Below are 18,902 nucleotides of genomic sequence, written 5' to 3'. Positions count from 1 at the left end.
CTTGTCGCGGCTGGATTATGCAAATGCCGTCTATATGGGGGCTCCAGTCGGCACCATAACAATTCTGCAATCTGTACAGAATTGTGCAGCTCGGCTGCTCATGAAAGTCCCCAAAAGATGCTCAGCTAAGGCCGCACTTCAATCTCTCCATTGGCTACCCATCCAGGGAAGGATTATATTTAAAGCCCTGTGCATGGCGCATAAGTCTATCCATAATGCTGGCCCGTCCATTCTTGATCCCCTGTTTCGTCGCCATCAATCAGTGAGATCTAACCAGCGGAACTTGCTTGTAGCCCCCAGGGTGAAGCGGGCGCGGATGGGTGGCCGTCGGCTCTCTGTTCACGCAGCCAAAGAATGGAACAAACTCCCAGACAACATCAGGCATGAGTCTAACCATCTTGCCTTCAGGAAGCGATTAAAGACACTCTTGTTCTAATAGTGTCTTTCTATGTCCTCTGATCTTACAGCGCTGGGATGCTCGAGAGTAGCCATGCGCTATACAAGAGGGTATTCATTCATTCATTCATTCATTTAGAAAGATGTAGATATCAGAGTATTTTGTTAACTGTGTCGTGAACAGCCATTTTTTCAAAGGGTGTCAACACTGCTGGCGTGCAGTCGGATCCACGGTTGTCATCCAGTGGGCTACCTCCAAGTATTGCCAGCTTGTGTCTTCAGGGAGGCCAAAAGAGGCTTGGAGCTTGGGGAAGTCCATGAGACCATCTGAGTCAAATCCCCAATACCTTTGCAGTTGGCATCCTTCCAGTCTATATGCCACACCTGTGGCAGCTTGTGGGAAATGTGGACTGCCTATCAGTGGAGTCACAGGGGATATTGGCGTACAGAGCCTATGTCGCAGCTGAATGCTGACCAAAACCCCAATAGTGTCTCGGATCACCATTAAGACTTAGACACTAGGCAGGCTGAGTTTTTGGAAGCCAGGGAATTTTTCAAATGGGCATGCCCGCAATCGCCTGATCCACAAAACACCAATGCTTCTCAGTTAAGGTTCCGTGCCACTCCACCATGTAGCACAATTGTGCTGCTTGATAGTAGCAGTAAGGTTCCGTGATCCCCAAGCCACCTCCTTGTAATGGCAAATAGGCATGAGTCTTGGCCATCCTAGCGCGTTTGCCTATCCAGATAAAGTCCCAGATCAGGGTCTGCAGTTTGTCCAAGAGTGTCGGACGGGACCGGGGCAGCGGGTTTGGAGGGAAGAGTTTGCATCACATAGAGTAGCTTAGTTAATATTGTCATTTTAATGGCTGCTTTCGCCCGAGCCAGGATAGGTTGTGGGAGTGGTGAGAGTAGAGCATTTATTGGCTAGGAGGAGGCCATCGTTTTGAGCCACTGTAGCCAGGAGTGTAGAGTGGATCTGAAGCCCCAGAAATGGGATCCCGTTCTCCTCCCACTGAAAGGGCATGAGTAGCGCCAATCGAGCCTTCACCGTCACTGGGATGGCTACACTAAGGTTTAATCACTTTTTCAGGTTAGTCTTAAATCCAGAGGTGGCACTGAATTCAGTTATCTCACTCACTACAGCTGTTAAAGAATGATCGGGGTCCGTAAGGGTCAGAAGGACATTGTCTGTGTAGAGCATGATCTTGTGCTCCCTCCCAGCCATCCATATGCCTGCAATTCCTTATATTCTCAGCTAGATGCTCCATATAGAGCAAGAAAAACAAGGGAGAGAGGTTGCAGCCCTGTCCCGTGTGTAATGAGGACTGGGTGGATTTCACCCCATTTACTTGCACACTATTTCGAGGAACATGGTAGCACGACCAGACCGCTTTACATAACCAGGAGACCATGCCTACTTTCTGCAGGAAACTGTGCAGAAAGGGCCAGTGCACCTGATCAAAGGCCATTTGGGCATCATCAGAAAGGAGATCTGCTGGTGTGTGAGTGCACAACACCTTGTCGAACAGATGGCCCAACCGCTTTGAGTTATCACTACACCCCCGCTCGGCAAAAAACCCAGCCTGATTGGGGTCTATTAATCCTTGTACATGGGGGGCTAGTCTGTGGGTGAGTACACTGGTAAAGATTTTAGCAACAACATTGAGGAGAGGGATCTGGCAGTAGGAAGCACAGCATTTAGGGTCTTTGACGGATTTAGGGCTCACTGTGATTGTGGCTAAATACATAGTCAGGTGATGTGCTTGTGTCACTGACCGTGTTTAACAAGTGGGCCAGGAGGGAGCAAGTCGTAGGGCGAAAGCCTTATAGAATTCGACACTATAGCCATCCAGGCTTGGTACCTTGTTAGACTGTAACTTCTGGATGGCCATTAAGACCTCTTGGGTTTTGATATCCGCATTCAATGCAGAAATCATGGTCACACCTGCATCCGTGTGAGACACTTAAGACACGTATGTCTGCGTGTCCGACCGCAGTAGGGGCTCCGCGGTGTAGCAAGATTAGGAGAATGCTAAAAGCATCTGCTATTTCCGTATCTTGGTAAAGGGGAACACCATCTGCTCCCACTATTTCAGGGACTGTCCGCTCGATGTCTTGAGCTCGGAGGCGGTGTACAAGCATCCGCCCTGCCTTGTTGCCACCAACATAATATTTATGGCGGATGTGAAGTAGCGCGTACTCTGTTTTACCAATATCAATCTGTCAGAGTTGTTTCTGGGCAGCTGTTAGCTGGTGGCGTGCTACCGCCGATCCTGAACTCAGGTTTGGCCTCAAGTTCCTTAACCTGTGTTTCTAATTGGCAGCATTTAGTTTGCCTCTCCCTTTTATGAACCATGGCTATTGCGATGAAGTGACCCCTAATCACCGCTTTATGTGTCTCCCATGATATAGCCAGAGTGGTCGCATGTGTGGTGTTCATGTCCAGGAAAGTAGTTAAAGCGCCCAGGGTGTCTGATCGTATTTGCTCATATGTGATGTTTCGTGTTAAGGCGCTAGGTTGGTGTAACCCGCGCCTGCCCCCATAATTCAAGATGCAATCTGATGGGCGAGTAGTCAGACAGGGCTGCCGCCCGATGTCCACAAAGACAGTGTCACAAATAAGTCCAGATGTGCTAAAAAAGTAATCGATGTGGGCATATGTTTGAGGAGGTTCCATAACAAACAATAGCAAGCAAGGCTTCCCTTTCAGATTGGGGTGCGCACATGGCTCATCTTCAAACAAAGAGGACATGGTCCATCAAAGAAGTGACCTATCGTATGCATTTTCTAGAACTGAGATCTGTTCTTTTGGCCCTAAATTCTTTCCAGACCTCCCAGACGGATTCCCTCTTTATTTAGGCAGACCACAATGTAGTTTCTGAACAAACCAGGAGGGACGAGGTCCAGTGTCTTATCAATAGAAGCCCAAACAATATGGAATTGGTTGCTGGCCAGGAACCTGAGGATCACTACAGCCCATCCTCTATAATACCCAAGCAGGTTGCCTCTGCAGGTTTTGTCAAGAAAACCACGAGTGGGTACTAAACATCTTTCATTACGCTTTCTGCACCTGTGGTTTTCCTCGTATAGACTGATTCACAAACCACAGAGAACAAAAAATGTACCCAGGTTTTACCAATAAAGGACCATGGTGAATGCTCTATAGATCAGCTAGTCCAGGAAATTTCTCTGCACTTTCCCACCGATACCCCTGATTCAAGCAGTAATCCTCAAGCCATCTTACTCAAAAGCCAGAATGTGGGACATGTCAGAATATCCACATAAGGCTTCTGTGCTGACCAGACCTTCTAGTGAAGTTTGGAGGCCAGATGATTCAGCCCAATTTTCCATCTTTGAGTTTGGCAGCACGGCTCCTGAACTCATACATTATCAACACTTAAATGTGCCACAAGAATGTATGGATATTCTGAAAGAGGCTAAGCGTCCATTCACACAAAACTCTTGTTCTTTCAAATGGAAGAGATGTTGTATCTGGTACTCTAAAAGAACACTAATCCAACAACATGCCAAGAAGTTTTAGTTTCATACTTACTTCAGTTGGCTAAATCTGGTTTACAATTCTCTTCTGTTAAAGTCCATTTGGCAGCTATTACAATTCTCTTCCGTTAAAGTCCATTTGGCAGCTATAACTGCCTGTTGAAAATGTCATTCACAAACTTTTTTTCTTTTTTAAATAGTAAATACTTTTTAGAAAGCATCAAAAATGTTTTCCCCCAATACACTGCCCTTCTCCCTCCTTGGGAGGTGACCATCATACTTTCACACCTCTTGGCAGTTCCTTCTGAACCTGTTCTTAAAGTCTCATTGCAACATCTCTTGGAAAACTTCTTCTCTTGTTGCCATCCCTTCAGCACTAGGGTAATCCAGATTCAAGCTTTATTCGCTCATGAACCATACCCAATACCTCATAGCAATAAGGTAGTTGTGAGAGCTCCTCCAGAATTCTTGCCCAAAGTATTTTTAGATTTCCACATTGAACAAACCATTTATCTACTAACGTTCTTTCAGAATCGGTCAACTGTATCAGAAAAATCTCTCTACACTTGTGCGATGGGTCTTAAAATTCTGTCTGGACAAAAGCAAACATATTCGTTAATGCCAACAATTGTTAGTGAATTATTGACCCTTGCGTATAGATCTACCCATGTCTAATTAAACAATTTATATCCATGTGAATAGTGTCTTGCAATCTAAAAGCAAACTAGATCTTAACTAGCAAATTAAAAGCCTATTCCAACAGAGGTAAAGCTTCTGTAGCTGCTTTGAATAGAAATATTCCTTTTGCAGAAATCTGTAACGCAGCCATATGGAGGTCTGTTAACACCTTCACGAGACACTATTGTCTTGACTCAGATGCTAGAACTTAAGGATTCTCTTTGACTAGTTTCTACTGTGGATCAACTTACTCTTCCACTGTCTCTTTTAGGTATGGGTGTGGTACTATATTCTGTACTTCCAATTATCATTAGAGATCCCCTGATAGAAGAGTAAAGGTTTCTTACCTGTAATATTTGTTCTCGCTCAGTGTAATCTCCACTGAAATCATAAGCAACCCTCCCTCCTCCCTGGTGGAAGAGACTAAGATAATTAACTGACATTTTACTTTCATTAGTACTCCTCTCTGTCTCTAATTTGCACCTGCTGGGTATGGTGGTATACTGGATAGCTATGAGCCCTTAAAGGCGCAGAGTCAGTTTTCATACGTACATAACTGTACCCTATGTGTCTACTTTGCCCTATTCCTTCTTCGAAGAGAATTGTAAGGAAACATTATAGATTATTGTAATTTGTCCTAGATTTTATTACTTATTGGACCTTTTTTGAAAGTAAATTAAAGGATTTGCCAATATAGCCCACTTCAATGCCTGCAAAATCTACACTTCAGAGGAGATTTTAAATGAGTGCTTCGGGATCCATCCGCATGGGCGGCACTATTCAATGCTTACCGTTTAAATGGAGATTTCCCTGAGAAAGTACTAGGATTATAGATGAGAAACCAATCATTTTTCCTAGTCTGTTTCCAGCCACATTCTATCACATTTGAGGTCTTTCTTGGTCTTCTCACTTTCTTTGTAGATGTGTCTCTTCTGTGATACCATGACTTCCTCCTCAATCTAGGTCTTGTTGTGAGATTGGGATAACTACTCTGCAGAAACAAATGCTTTGCACTGATGAAAGGTGGAGAGGAAGGTGTTTTTGAAATAATGTTCTCACTGATCCACTCGTCAAGAAGTATTTTCCACATAGATGTTCTAGCTGCTGCTTAAGTGACAGTTATATTGCTTCATGTGCAGATATTGGAATCCCAAAGTTAAGAAGGGCACACATGAATATTCTTTTTGCAAAAAACAGATGTTAGCTGATAGATTTCTATTCCTATTTTATCTTTTTCAGGAAAAGTTCTCAGAGTTCCCATACGTGTTCTGCTCTGCTGTCTCATTATTTTGTTTCCCTATAACATATATGTAGACTCACTTTTAAAAATAATTTCTCGATAACCTGTAATGGGCTTGAGTCTAAGGGCAACAGTAAACTGATTTGGAAGGATATGGGAGTTTTTGCCTGATTTGAGTTTGCAGTTGGTGAGGAAGTATTGTATTGACTATGTAGTTTTCCCTGCACACGTTTTGGCAGCTAAAACCTGATAACATGCGTGCAGAAACAACCCCTTGACCCTTATTAATCCCAGTTTGGAGGCTTCAAAGAGGGGAAAGCGTGGTATAGTTTAATTCCCTTTTCCATCTGTTAAAGTCTTTGCAGTGTGATACTACATATGGAAGTAACCAAACATTTCTGAATCTATATTTCCCTGTGCCGTATTACATTATTTTACTGGCTTTATCAGTATGAGGGCCTGAGTAGGACAGAATTCTGCTTCTCCTCAAGTAATGTATTAACTTTTGTCATTGTAAGGAAGTACAGCAAATGAGTGAATCAGTTTTTTTAAATAGTCCCCCTCTCTGGATTTCCTTCTGCGTTTATACATTATCAATTGTACATAGCTCAGGTTTATGAGTGCTTTGCAGAGGATGCAGTGGTACAGTCTTGTAGATAAAATCAAAGAAGTACACATAGTTGTCTGAGTAGGTCAGAATAAAAATGTTTGTTCCTGGAAGTGCAGCTAACCTGTGGAGTTCCACAGTTCTCATATCTTTTTTTTTCTGCCTTTTTTTATTAAAATATCCCTCACGTTTTGTAACATCTCTTGGCATGTACAGTTCATCATTCAATCGTAATTTCGAAACATCCACGTTTATGGTTAATGAGTACAAGACCAGAGGCCCTGTATGGCGCTTTAAAATCTCCTGTAAGTTGAGATGTACAATAGCTTTTTACAACACCTGTACAGAGGCCCTGTATGGCGCTTTAAAATCTCCTGTAAGTTGAGATGTACAATAGCTTTTTACAACACCTGTACAGATACTAGGGGTAGATGCATCACCCTAGTCACTATTCCGATCAATGAACTATTTAGGTAACCTTTTACTTTTTCTGCTATGCTGAGACACTTAGGATTTCACTTAAAGATGTGCACTTTGGTGTAGGAGCTGCTTTCATCAACTAAGTAAATTAAAACATATTCACACCCTAGTTTGCCCCATTCCAACATAAAGCTGTAGTCATATGAGAGGGTGTAAACTTGGCTATAGACTACTGCCACCAATAGTAAGTGGACTTCTAATCCGTATGTACAACATGTCTGAAATACTGCTATTTTATTGATCTCTGGGCTTGGGCAAAGGGTGCGTGTCACACAGTCCAAGCTTGCACATAATTTGCTTCCAGTTCAAGATTGAACCGGTTTTGAACTGTCTTGTGTTAAATGCAATAAACAATTTGGCTTCGTTTGACCTAATTATAAAGCTTAGAGGCTTGGATCAGCGACTTGTGGATGTCCCTAGGTTAACATTTATAAACTGAGGACCTGATTTCTATATTTAGAGCGCCTTTCTTTGGAAATCCATTCCTCAAAAACCTGATCTGACAACCTTAAAAAAACCTCCAGACCTTCCATTTTTAGATGCCTACAATGAACCATGCTAAAAGCAGTGGGAATGTTTCAGGTGTCTTGATTGATCGATTGATATACCTGCATTGTCCACAGTTGTTCACACAATATAAACCTGTGCAGTAAACATGTTGCAGATCCATTATCTGTCAACATGATGGGAAGTGCATGAAAGGCATAACATTTTTTTTGCAGAAGTGAGTCCAGAATACACCAAATGAGAGATTGGGATCAAGATGTTATCCCCATCCACCTCCTACTGGCCAAAAAATTGGGTCCGTTTTTAAAAGGCTCATGGGAAAGCAGTTTGCTCTGGGGCATTCCATTTTTCTCCCCTACGGACTTTTTACAGTTTTTTATTTTTAATGATTTCAATAAAACAAACAATACAATAAAACGGTGAACATTTGTGTGATTCATTGAAGAGTTAGTCAGTCGTCTTGTCAGGGACTATCTAACTTCAAATTTGACACTTTAATAACCATGTAGTGTTTATTTGTAGAGCTCTTTGCCTCTCCAAGAAGAGTACGGAAACTGAAGACTGAGCCCTATGTGTACATGTTAAAGGGTTGGAAAGGCTAGAACAAGAAACAAGTGTTTAAGGCATGTGTGCTGTAGATACACATGCTTTGCCTGCTCCTGCCATCTAGTTTTGGGTCCAGATGTTTGCCAGTTGTTTTTCTTTGAAGAAGCCTTTTCCAGCCATGAGGTAAGGTGACTCCTCCTTTTGGTGATAGTGCGACCAACTTCTGCGTGGCGAAATTCTAAAACTTTAATTATCTAGTCTGGAAACTTTAACCGCAGGATTGTGGCCTAGCTCGTTTTCCTCAACCTACTTCCACTCGAAAATCCTTGGTCGAGTCTTCTGCCGATGGACTGGGCGGCATTTCAGTTTTGTCCTCTGTGCAATTCCAAATACCTGTATACCGCCCTTCATAAGCTCTGTAACCTCTTTCTCCTCGGAGCATAAAGAAGAAGATGGCGACACTGCTCAGTCGTCTCTATCCAAAAAGCCTCTGCGGGACTGTTTGGCTTCACAAAGATGCAACAGAGTATCGAGGACACCCCGATATCTTTGGAGAAGATATTGAGAACCAAGAAATGGAAACTGCAGCGGAAGAGGACACCTTCTCCATCCATGACTCTGATTTCGAAATGGGAGATTGAGCTAGATTCCCACGACGTTCCAGCAGGACAGGGTGCCATGAGTACCAAAACCCCTTTGCCCACCAAACCCGCTTCCAACAAACAAAAGGTTGGTGGGCCACCACTGACATCAGCCCAGGGTAGGCACTGAGACTCTGATTCCAACTCCCCGCATTCCTGCTCGGCACCGAAACAGCAAGTCGAGCCTTCCGGACCATGCTTGAGCAGAGATGACACTCCTTCGATTCTGAAACGTTCGAACGTTTAAGAGGACAAATCCAGCTCGCCACTGAAACCTAAAGATGCTCCTTTAAAGCCCCCGGAGCGTATTCTAGAAACCATGAATCAATAGCTGGATCCAAAAGAAAATCCATATAAACCTTGACACATTACAACTAATGCAGTAATACCATCTTTCAAAAGGAAAATAGACACTGAATATAAAATCCCTCTTAAAAAGAAAAAGGAAATGGCTACTAGCCCTATTAATATTCCTCAAACCCCTCCACCTTCTTCACCATTACCTATTAAACCAGCTTCAAACCCTCTACACATCATACCCCCGAGGAAGACCGCCACTGCTCTGGTGAGCCCACCCGTCAGAATATGAGTGTAATCCAGAGCGGGTGGTGCTGCGGCTGTCACAGGAGTGGCTGTGTTAGGCACATAGGAGAGCCTAACCCGCATACTGCTGCCGTGATTTCCTGCAGCACATTCCTCCACGGTGTGGCATGCACCATGTCGTGCATGCCACACTATGTAGGAAAGAGGGTGCAATTACAGGGGGGGCATAACATGTGCCCCCACACACTCTGCATGCACCCCCATACTCCGAATCAGCTGGGGCCCTGTTATGGTCCCTGCCATGAAAAGTGCAGTGGATATGCAGGTCGGAATATGCTCGGCAGTGCCGGCATGAGCACTGCCAGCAAATTCAGGCCTTTGTTTGACCACCACTGCAGCGGGATCCTTGATCCCAGCAGAGACAATGGTAATGTGGCGGTCCCACCGCCACACTTGTTCAAGGTTGGACGGGTGGTGGTGGTCGGACTGCCAACGCGAGTACTGCCATACTCATAATAAGGTCCTTAATCTTTACTGTGCCCAGTACAGAAAAGTTTTTCTTGGCCTGGGAGATTGTATATAGTCTAGATGCTAACCCTGCTCCTAAATACTGTTTGCAAATGGTGAGAAACTCCCAAGGAATTTGCCCTTTCCAATTTAGTGTGCACTTGCCAGGTAGGAAGATATACCATTGCCAGAGTGATGGTTTCCTTCAAGGTGACCCCACCAGATCTATGGGACAGCAACATGATCCTTTTGAGTGTTTTTAAGCATTATTAATGATGCATGTTCCAGAAAAGATGCAGATTTCTGTCATGGGTTTTTACTCCGCCTTTTTGCCTAAAGACTGGTTTAATGTGTGCCGTCTTCCATTTACAACATTTATGGATTGTGAAATGAGTGGTGTATGGAACAATTTCCTTAATGCAGATTCTGGCACAGTCCGAGCTTCATCTTGATAAGTGTCCTTGTTTATGCACTTGAACCATTTGGCAAGCTTCAATCTTGCCTAGTGGGATAAAATAACACACTCTTGGGCCATCAAATATTTTAAAAAAAATAGCTACATCTTTTTAGAATCTGGTATCCAGAGTGTTTGCAGGCAATTCTTAACATTTTGGGAGCAGGAAGAGCGAAGACTAATTTACAAGGTCATGATGAAGACCATATTCTTAACCTTGACCTGGAATCCGTTCGCATATTCTTACAAACTCAGTCACTTGCCTCCATACAAGTAAAATCTGACTTTTTGAGGCTTACACACCGTATTGTTTTTTTCAACTTGTATTTTTAAAACCAGGCTTATTAGATATTTCACAAAAGATTGTGAAACCATGGACTTATCCATTATGTGTAGTTCTGTTACTGGTTCAGTACTTTGTTCTAACTTCTTTTTGAAGACTCTTTCAAATGAAATAATGACATGACTTTGACGCTTTCCTAAAAAATTGCCAATTTCCTCATGTTTTTCAGATCTCTGCTGACAGCCACCTCATCGCCCGTTGTGTTCTGTCACAATGACTGCCAGGAAGGTAAGCACCTCTAAATTTAATTAGATAGCAGATAAGGCTACATGACAAAAATGTTTGTACTGTGGGGAAAGAAGGTGCAATATATTCTATTGCAAAGATGAACCAGACAACGCAACTGTATCCTTAATTGTATAATGTTTAAGTATAGTGTAATTGATTCAAATGACCACAACAAGTGTTTCCAATAATGGTCTCTTAATTTTTAATGACTATCTCCGCATGTGTGAAAAATAAATTTGCCAGTGCCAACATCCCTTTAAGTTGATTAGGAACCTTTCAGAGCCAGTTACAAGTACTGTGAGTCTAACAACTTGATTGTGTGTTTGCTTTTCATGTGCTGGCAAGTATCCAAAACACTCCATATATCTAAGAATGGAAATGCCATGCTCCGTTTTCATGTGCAAATAATCTTAGTAATTCTTATGTTTACCTAGTCAATACTTATCTGACTTGTGGAAATAACCTAATTTATATGTTATTACATGTATGACTGTCTTCCCCTTAAACATCAATGTGGTAGGGCTGGGAGCAGTGATTTGATTTCTTGTTAGTTGCCCTTCAAGTACTACAACCGTAGCCACCTCATGCTTTTTTCTAATTTATTTTTGGTGGGGAAAATGAGCTCATGTGAATAGAAAAACTGCAAATATGTCAATCCCAGAAAGCAGTGGCTGCTGGCTGAAGAGCTCATACTGGCTTGAAAGTGTTAAACATGACATGGGGCAACTTGACAGCACAACCATCATTTATTAGGATCATTTCTGAAATGTGTGCCAGATGTATGACCGTTTTTTGCAGTCGCAAACGGAAAATCTGCACGTTTGCGACCGCAAAATTGGTCTGCCCCATGTAGAAACCCTATTTTGCGAGTCGTTTAGGTATTACTGGCTCACAAAAAGGGGTTTTTTGACTCCTTTTGGGAAGAGGCCCTTCCTAGTAGCAACTCTCACTTCAACGCACGATTGTTTTGCCACCTCAATTTTGGTTGCAAAACACTTGCAGTACTTGAAGTATGTGATAAGCCACTGGGGAAAGTGTCCTCAGTGGACACCTTCCCCTTTGTGAAAGGATGCGCAAATATTTTTTAAGAGCAGGCAGTGGTCCCACGGACCACTGCCTACTCCTAATAAATTAAACAAACATTTTCTTTTTCTTAAAGGAAAAACTAGATGCATTTTAAAGAAGAAAAACGTGCTGCAAGCAGTCAGACATGGTGGTCTGCTGACCCCAGCAGCCCGCCATCCCTGAGAGTGCTACCCATTCCCAATGGGGTCACAAATTGTATCTGCCTCATGAATATTAATGAGGCATTCAATTTGCGACCCCATTAGGAATCGCAAACAGTGTCTGAGACTTGCAAATTGCAAGGGTCGTACATCTGGCCCTGTGAGCTGTCTTGGAGAGGAATTGACCATGTGGTAGCAATTGCATCTGAATTTTAGCTGAACTGAGGAATAGTCTCTTGTGTCTGTAAATGACACTAGGGACGGGTGTGTTTTGAAATACATGACAGATTTGCTTCTAAAAAACATGTCACTGAAGGAGTAGTAGAGTTGGGAACACATGTCCGGATAACCTGAAAAGACTTGCTTATGCAGTTAGGCCAGAGTCCATTATTTCCTGCTTTGTGACTACCACAACACTGCTGTATCCCACAATGAAAATTAAGTAGGGATTAAAAAAAGTAGAGTATGCAGTTGCCTTAAGGAGACTGTTTTCTTTTGACAAATGAGATGCTTGTTATTCCCTAGCTCAGTGGTTCTCATTTTATCAACCTTTGAACAATGGAAGACTGAGTCGGGCCATTGGACTTTGAACCTGATGTAGTGACTACTGCAGGAGATGCTTAGGTTTTCTGAGCCCCACTTAATACAATAATGTTAACTTATTGAGAAACCAGCACAGCAAATGAATGCTGTACTCCTAAATGAAAAATTAATTGTTGGAGGCCTGGTAAGTGTAGTAAACTAGTTTGGTTTGTTTTTAATGCCATGAGTGCTAACTATAGGAGTATTTGTTTCAATGCAGTACCTTCATGAACAGTCTACACATCATGTGAGTCTGATGTGTAATGGAATTGGTTGATATGTAGTTTTTAACTGTAACAGATGAGGTCTTGCGTGCTATTACTCAAGGGTTTTACCAATCGTGCTGCTTGTGCATTAACCTAATTTGCTAATGCAGATTGCCTAGATTTCGTTAGTTTTATGAGGTGTTTGTTTCAAAGGAGTAAGAGTGCTAGTGAATAGCTCTGTTTAAAAACCATGCATTTTGGAGCACATTCAGTAGCTGCTTGACCTTGACAGAACCAAGAGCACATAGTCTCATATTCCAGTTACATTAAATCCTTGTTGTGGCCATAGAAATATCAGGCTAGATACTGACCCTCTTAAATATGATCTCCCTAGCAAAGCTTAGAATTGAAATTTACAAAAAAAAATGTAACCACAATATTCATATATTTTTAAGAGAAACCTGACATAATGACGCTTAGGCATCAGATTTAGCTGTAGTCAAATGATCTTTTGGACCACGTTCAGTCTGCGTTTCGACCATTACATAGCCCCGAAACAGCACTTTAGTCTGTCACTGAGCTTAAATGAATGTTGAACGAAGGTGACAGAGTTGCTTTGATCTTATTAGATCTGTCTGAGCCTTCAAAACCATACCCTTTGATGTTCGGTTTAAATTTCATCAAGCAGGCATCTGTGGAAGCTCACTGTAATGACTTGCTTTCTACTTAACTGACAGAATTTAACGACTACAATTTTCCTTTCATTGGGCTTTGCATCCAGAAAATTAAGGCATTCCACACAGGTTGTCATTGAGTCTAACTCTAATATATGTATCACCCCCTTGGCATTTTTGTAGGTTCTTTACGACTTATGTCATGACAATGAGATTGTCGTTAGGCTTGATGACTCTGTACCAATACTAAGAAAAGCTTCAAATCATGTTTGTCCATAGTGGCATTATGTATGCCAGTGAATGTGCTCCAGATCAATTCCATAAAGATAGAAATTCTGGTTTTATATGATCCATCTGATGTGTGGTGTACTACTTGGTTGTCTTCCTGTTTGGTCAAAAACCTTGGAATTTTAATTGGCAATATGCTGTTATTTAAACAATATATACATCTGTGACAAGGAAATGGAATTCCCTTCTTTGAGTCTCCGCGTGGAAAGCAACCATTTGACTTTTAGGAAAGGATTGAACACCCATATCTTCCCAAAGTAGTGATGTTTTGTGCGTTGTTAGGCCCTCTGGCTTGCTTGCACAGAGCTGGGAACTGCTCAAGTAATTTTTTAATAGAAAATTAACATAACAGTAAGCAGCTCCGTCGTTACGCTGCTGCCCCAGCACCACTCTGGTCACAGGTAGGTGTTTGAGGCCCTCCTCCACGCGTAGGCTCCTGCCTGCACCTCATACCTGGAGGTCCAGTGGGAGAGCCTTGCTCTTCTGTTGGTCCGCTCTGCCAGCCTGGTCTGTCTGCCTTTTGTCTTTTCTGCCCCGTTCGTGCACTTCTGCCTTTTTGTCTTTGTGCTTTTGCCTTTTCTTGTGCTTTGTACTCTTGCCTTTTTTGTGCTTCGTGCTTTTACCTTTTTTTCTATCTGTGCTCTTTGTGTCTATTTTGTCTTATTGTGCCCTTTTTTTCACTCTCCCCTTGCCTGGTTTCCCACCGCTGCTGTTCCTACTAGTTCCCGCCTCCCAGATGTGCTCCCTCCCATTTCCCTAATTAATGGCGGCTGCTGGCATGCCAAAGTCAAGCCCATCTGCACCTGACCAGCGCCAGGGACCCTTGTTATCCAACTTCCCACGGCTACGACTCAGCTTCACTCCACACACTCAACCCTGAAGGAACAGCTGTTGATGCCGAACACCACCCACGGCCAGTTCTCTTGCCGACACTGCAGCCTCCCCTTCACCCACCTACAGACCCCCAGGACCACCACCCACCGGATGCCTGAGCACCCAAACCCCTGAACTGTATCCTCAACGTACACTCCCTGCACCAACACGCAGTAGAAATCTGGGTCCTCCTCGACACCATCTCACCAGACGTCTCCTTACTCACAGTAATCTGGACCAATCCACCTCTGCCCGACATTTCTACTGCCATCCCTGACGGGTACAAGATCCAGATAAATGACCGCCCCAACGACCTGGGAGGAGGACTATCCATCGTATACAAGAACTCCCTTAGACTCACTACCTCCAACACGTACGACTCGTCCCCCACGGAACACCTCCATTTCGAGATCCAGACCAACCCCAGAACGATCCTACGTGGTACCCTTGCCTAAATACCTCCCGGACCACGAACCGTGTTCGCCGCAACCATCACTAACCTCATCGCGCCGCACTCCATCGCCTACATGGACTACGTACTGCTCGGAGACCTGAATTGGCACTTCGACAACCTCAGCGACCCCCCCCCCCCCAACTCCATCGCCCTCCTGGGCAACCTCTTTAACATCGGACTGAAGCAGCTCATCACCACCCCCACCCATAAGGCAGGACAAACCCTCGACCCCACCTTCGCAGGAGGAAACAACATCCTCTTAAGCCACACTACACAACCCCTCTGGACGGACCACCACTGTGTACACTTCCCCTTCTCAAAACCCACTGCACACAAAACTACACCACGCTCCCAGCACAGGAACTGGAGCAAGGTCGCCAAAGAGCACCTTAAGTCCACCCTCAGCCACACCCCTCCCACCGCGACCGATGTCAACTCTGCAGCCAACGAACTCCACAGATGGATCACCGACTGCGCAGACAAGCTCGACCCCCCTCCAGAACTCTGACAGACAGCGCCCCACGAACGCCACCTGGTTCACCGGTGACCTCCTGAGAATCCAGACGCATCTACAGGTATCTCAAAAGTACGGAGAAACCAGAAAACCCCGGAAGCACAAACCAGCTACAAGAATGCCATGACGGAACTCCACCAACTCATCAGATCCACTAAAAGGAACTTCATCTAGGACAAGATCCTCGCCAACTCCTGCAACTCAAAGGGGCTCTTTAGCATCATACAGAAATTCACCAAACCCCCAGCGAAGCCTCAGACGTCACGCCCTCCCAGTACCTCTGCAACAAACTCTGCTCCTACTTCCATTTCAAAATCATGTCCCTCTACGGCAACTTCATCGAGCATATAGTTGAGACCGAAGCCACACCTACCTCCAGCAACGCCAGCCAGCCTACCATCTCTGCCTGGACTCCGGTCTCTACAGAAGACACCGCCACGACTGGAAATGCGAAGAAGTCCAGCCCCTCCTCAAGAAGCCCTCCACAGACCTGACAGACCTCAAACTACAGACCCATCTCTCTCCTCCCCTTTGCAGTCAAAGTCACTGAGAAGATCGTCAACATCCAGCTCACAAACTTCATCGAAACTAATTCCATCCTCGACTCCTCCTAGCCTCCACAGACTACATCCGCACTCTCCTCTACCAGGGCCACACGGCGACTCTCATCCTACTAGATCTCTCTGCAGCCTTCGACACAGTCTCCCATTGCACACTCACTGCCAGACTCCACGAAGCTGGCATACAGGGAATGCCCTCGAATGGATCTGCTCTTTCCTTACCTGCCGAACCCAAAGAATCAAACTCCCACACTTCCTCTCTTTACAGGAGTACATTGCAAAGGGAGCGGAAGAGGCGGATCGATAGAGCTCGCCCCTGTGGGATCTGAAAGAAAATATACGAGACAGGTACAGTCTTGGATAAATGAGGTTTTCAGAACCTCTGAACCACGAGATAAAGAGGACCCGTGGTCTCAGGAGACAAGAGTGCGTTGTAAAGCATAAAATCATCACTGAGCTGGGACACTGACTGGACAGGAGTTTATTTAGTGTTAAGTTTAGTGTGCGGGAGAAAAAAATTAGAAATAATCCAGTGTGTACATTTGTTTAAATCAGAGATGCACAACACTTATCCAGGGGTCCGATGCATGCATACATATATACTGTTCACTGAAAATAACGTTTAAAGTGGAGTTATACATAGGTATTCTAATAGTAAAAACGCAGCTTTAAAAAAAAAACTGAAATTCACCAGTGATGCATAAATGACCCAAGCATAACTTGCACCGCCATAGATTTCAAATGTCACCATTGATGTAATATGTGGGGGCATATAGCGGTGGTAGTAATACCCAGGTTGGTTACGTATAACTGGAGAATCAGTGTTTTTTTCTGCATTAGGGATTTGACTGTCAAATACTGTAGAGTAGTCACATGTTCTATGCGATGTGTGTGTCACATCACGGCATAGTGTACATGCTTATACACAGCGCTTCTTTTAAATGTCTCTTGAATTGCTTAGCCAAGGACTTCAAAAAATGGGACCTATGAGGTCTACAGAATGCGGTGCATTTAGAATGCCAACAGGGCACATCCCGCAGACTACCTCATATGTACCAATATATCATCACAGGAAGACTCAAATCGTAAATCCCTCATGGGATCCTTGTCAGACCCCTAGACAACGGGGTCTAGACAAGGATCCCATGAGGCCATAATATGGTAAGCTGTGGTATAAAAGATGTCAACAAAGAATCAAAAGGGGGAATGAAGAGGAAGTGCTACAAAGCACTCAGGTGGGCACACCCTCCTCCAGTTAATGGTATAAATAAACAACAAGGTCCACCTCTAGAAGGTTTCCTGTGAGCCAGAGTATATCAGGCATACACAGTATTTGTTAAAATACCCCTCACACACCAAAAGGGCCCTTGGTGTCATGCTTCATCATCGGGGTCTTCCTGCCCCGCTGCGAGACGGGGCGTGCTACTACTAGCGACTACGCTGGAGCACTTAGATATTGTAAGTGCTATGTGAAGTGTATTGAGTGAGTGTGAGTAGGGTCAGGAGTGATATGGAAAAGTGAGATTTAAAAGAATACCTAGCCTTATGAAAGCAAAACATTCTTTATTAGTCATAGGCTGGTATCGTTAAAAATAGTGTGGCTGAGACAATCTAGCTTAACAATGGGCTAGTTCTCCTGGTGTTGTCAACATGTTTCGAGGCTGACTGCCTCTTCGTCAGGAAAGGGTCAGATCCCTCTGTCACTCACTAAGGTTGGCAACAATGTGTGCTATGTGTATATACAAGTGAATAGAAAATAGATTATAATACAACTGCAAAATGGCATTCAATATTGAACAGTTATATCCCTGTCAGTATTTGAGTCGTGGGCTGGAATAAATAGGAGTCAGTGCACCATGAGCCGGTCTGGAAGAGGGGTACATGGAACTTCCATTAGTTCATCCGCGGATGAGGGAGGATGCGAGGACTGCTCGTGAACAAAAGATGTACTTTGATGACTTTGTCCATAATGTATCATTCAATGTCTGAGACAGATTTAAACATTGATTTAAATAAAAATGAGTTTGCCATAATGGCCTTTACCAAGTTAGCTCTAATAAATAACTGTTTTAACTCACTCCTTTCGTCTAATCATCACTCCCACATGACCTGACACTAAGAACCTTGTGGAAAGTGGCATGTGCGGGAAATTCAGTTTTTATTCAAGAACTATATAATTAAGGCTCCCAGTTCTCGAGACCCTCCTGACCGAAGCCCAATGGGAATTTTGTTGTGGGCAGTTAACCGAACTCTCACCAAATTACAAGTTGCGGCTGGTTCATTTAAAATATTTACATAGATTTTATAGGACACCCGTGAGCCTCCATCGTATGGGTATACGTGAAAACGATAGTTGTTGGCGCTGCGGGTACACCCCAGCTGCATTTTTGCATGTCGCAAGGGATTGTCCCAGAATTGCCGAGTTCTGGCTACTAGTCTCTGACTCCATAAATTGCATCCTGGATGCATCACAGTCCCTATCCCCCGTTCTTGGTCTCTTGGGATACATCAAAGACACACCGCCCAAGCTGCGCAAGCTTCATGCACTCCTCTTACTGTTTGCAAAAAGACAAGTTGCAATCCACTGTGGCAGGAGACGGGTGCCCTCCATTAAAGAGTGGATTAGGGAGGTCACCTATGGTCACACGCAATTGAGTAAATTTGGGGAATTGATGCCGCCTTCTTCCAGGCCCCGTGACATATGGGAACCATTTCTAACATGGCTCCAAAAGCAGCTGACATCGAATGTTACACCAGCCATTGGAGACACTCAGAATGTGACACTGCCATAATGCAACTTAACCCTACTGTTGCCTCTAGTCTCTATCTATGTGTTGAAGCACCTTCGAAATGT

At 43.9% G+C, this 18,902-nt stretch overlaps 1 protein-coding gene across 1 annotated transcript in view; it reads left to right on the top strand.

The window, feature by feature from the left end:
• Window positions 1-18,902, top strand: part of LOC147733253 (choline kinase alpha-like) — a 137,069-nt gene that overhangs the window by 52,251 nt on the left and 65,916 nt on the right. Inside the window, exon 7 of the mRNA XM_086957815.1 lies at window positions 10,613-10,671. Within this exon, the coding sequence (XP_086813941.1) occupies window positions 10,613-10,671 (59 nt within the window). The remainder of the gene's footprint in view (window positions 1-10,612; window positions 10,672-18,902) is intronic.

This window comes from Lissotriton vulgaris, chromosome 2_1, assembly GCF_964263255.1.
Source record: "Lissotriton vulgaris chromosome 2_1, aLisVul1.2, whole genome shotgun sequence".
In the NCBI taxonomy this organism is placed as follows: domain Eukaryota; kingdom Metazoa; phylum Chordata; class Amphibia; order Caudata; family Salamandridae; genus Lissotriton; species Lissotriton vulgaris.
The sequence above is the reverse complement of the archived record's forward strand: the minus strand, read 5'-3'. Positions and strand labels throughout refer to the sequence as shown.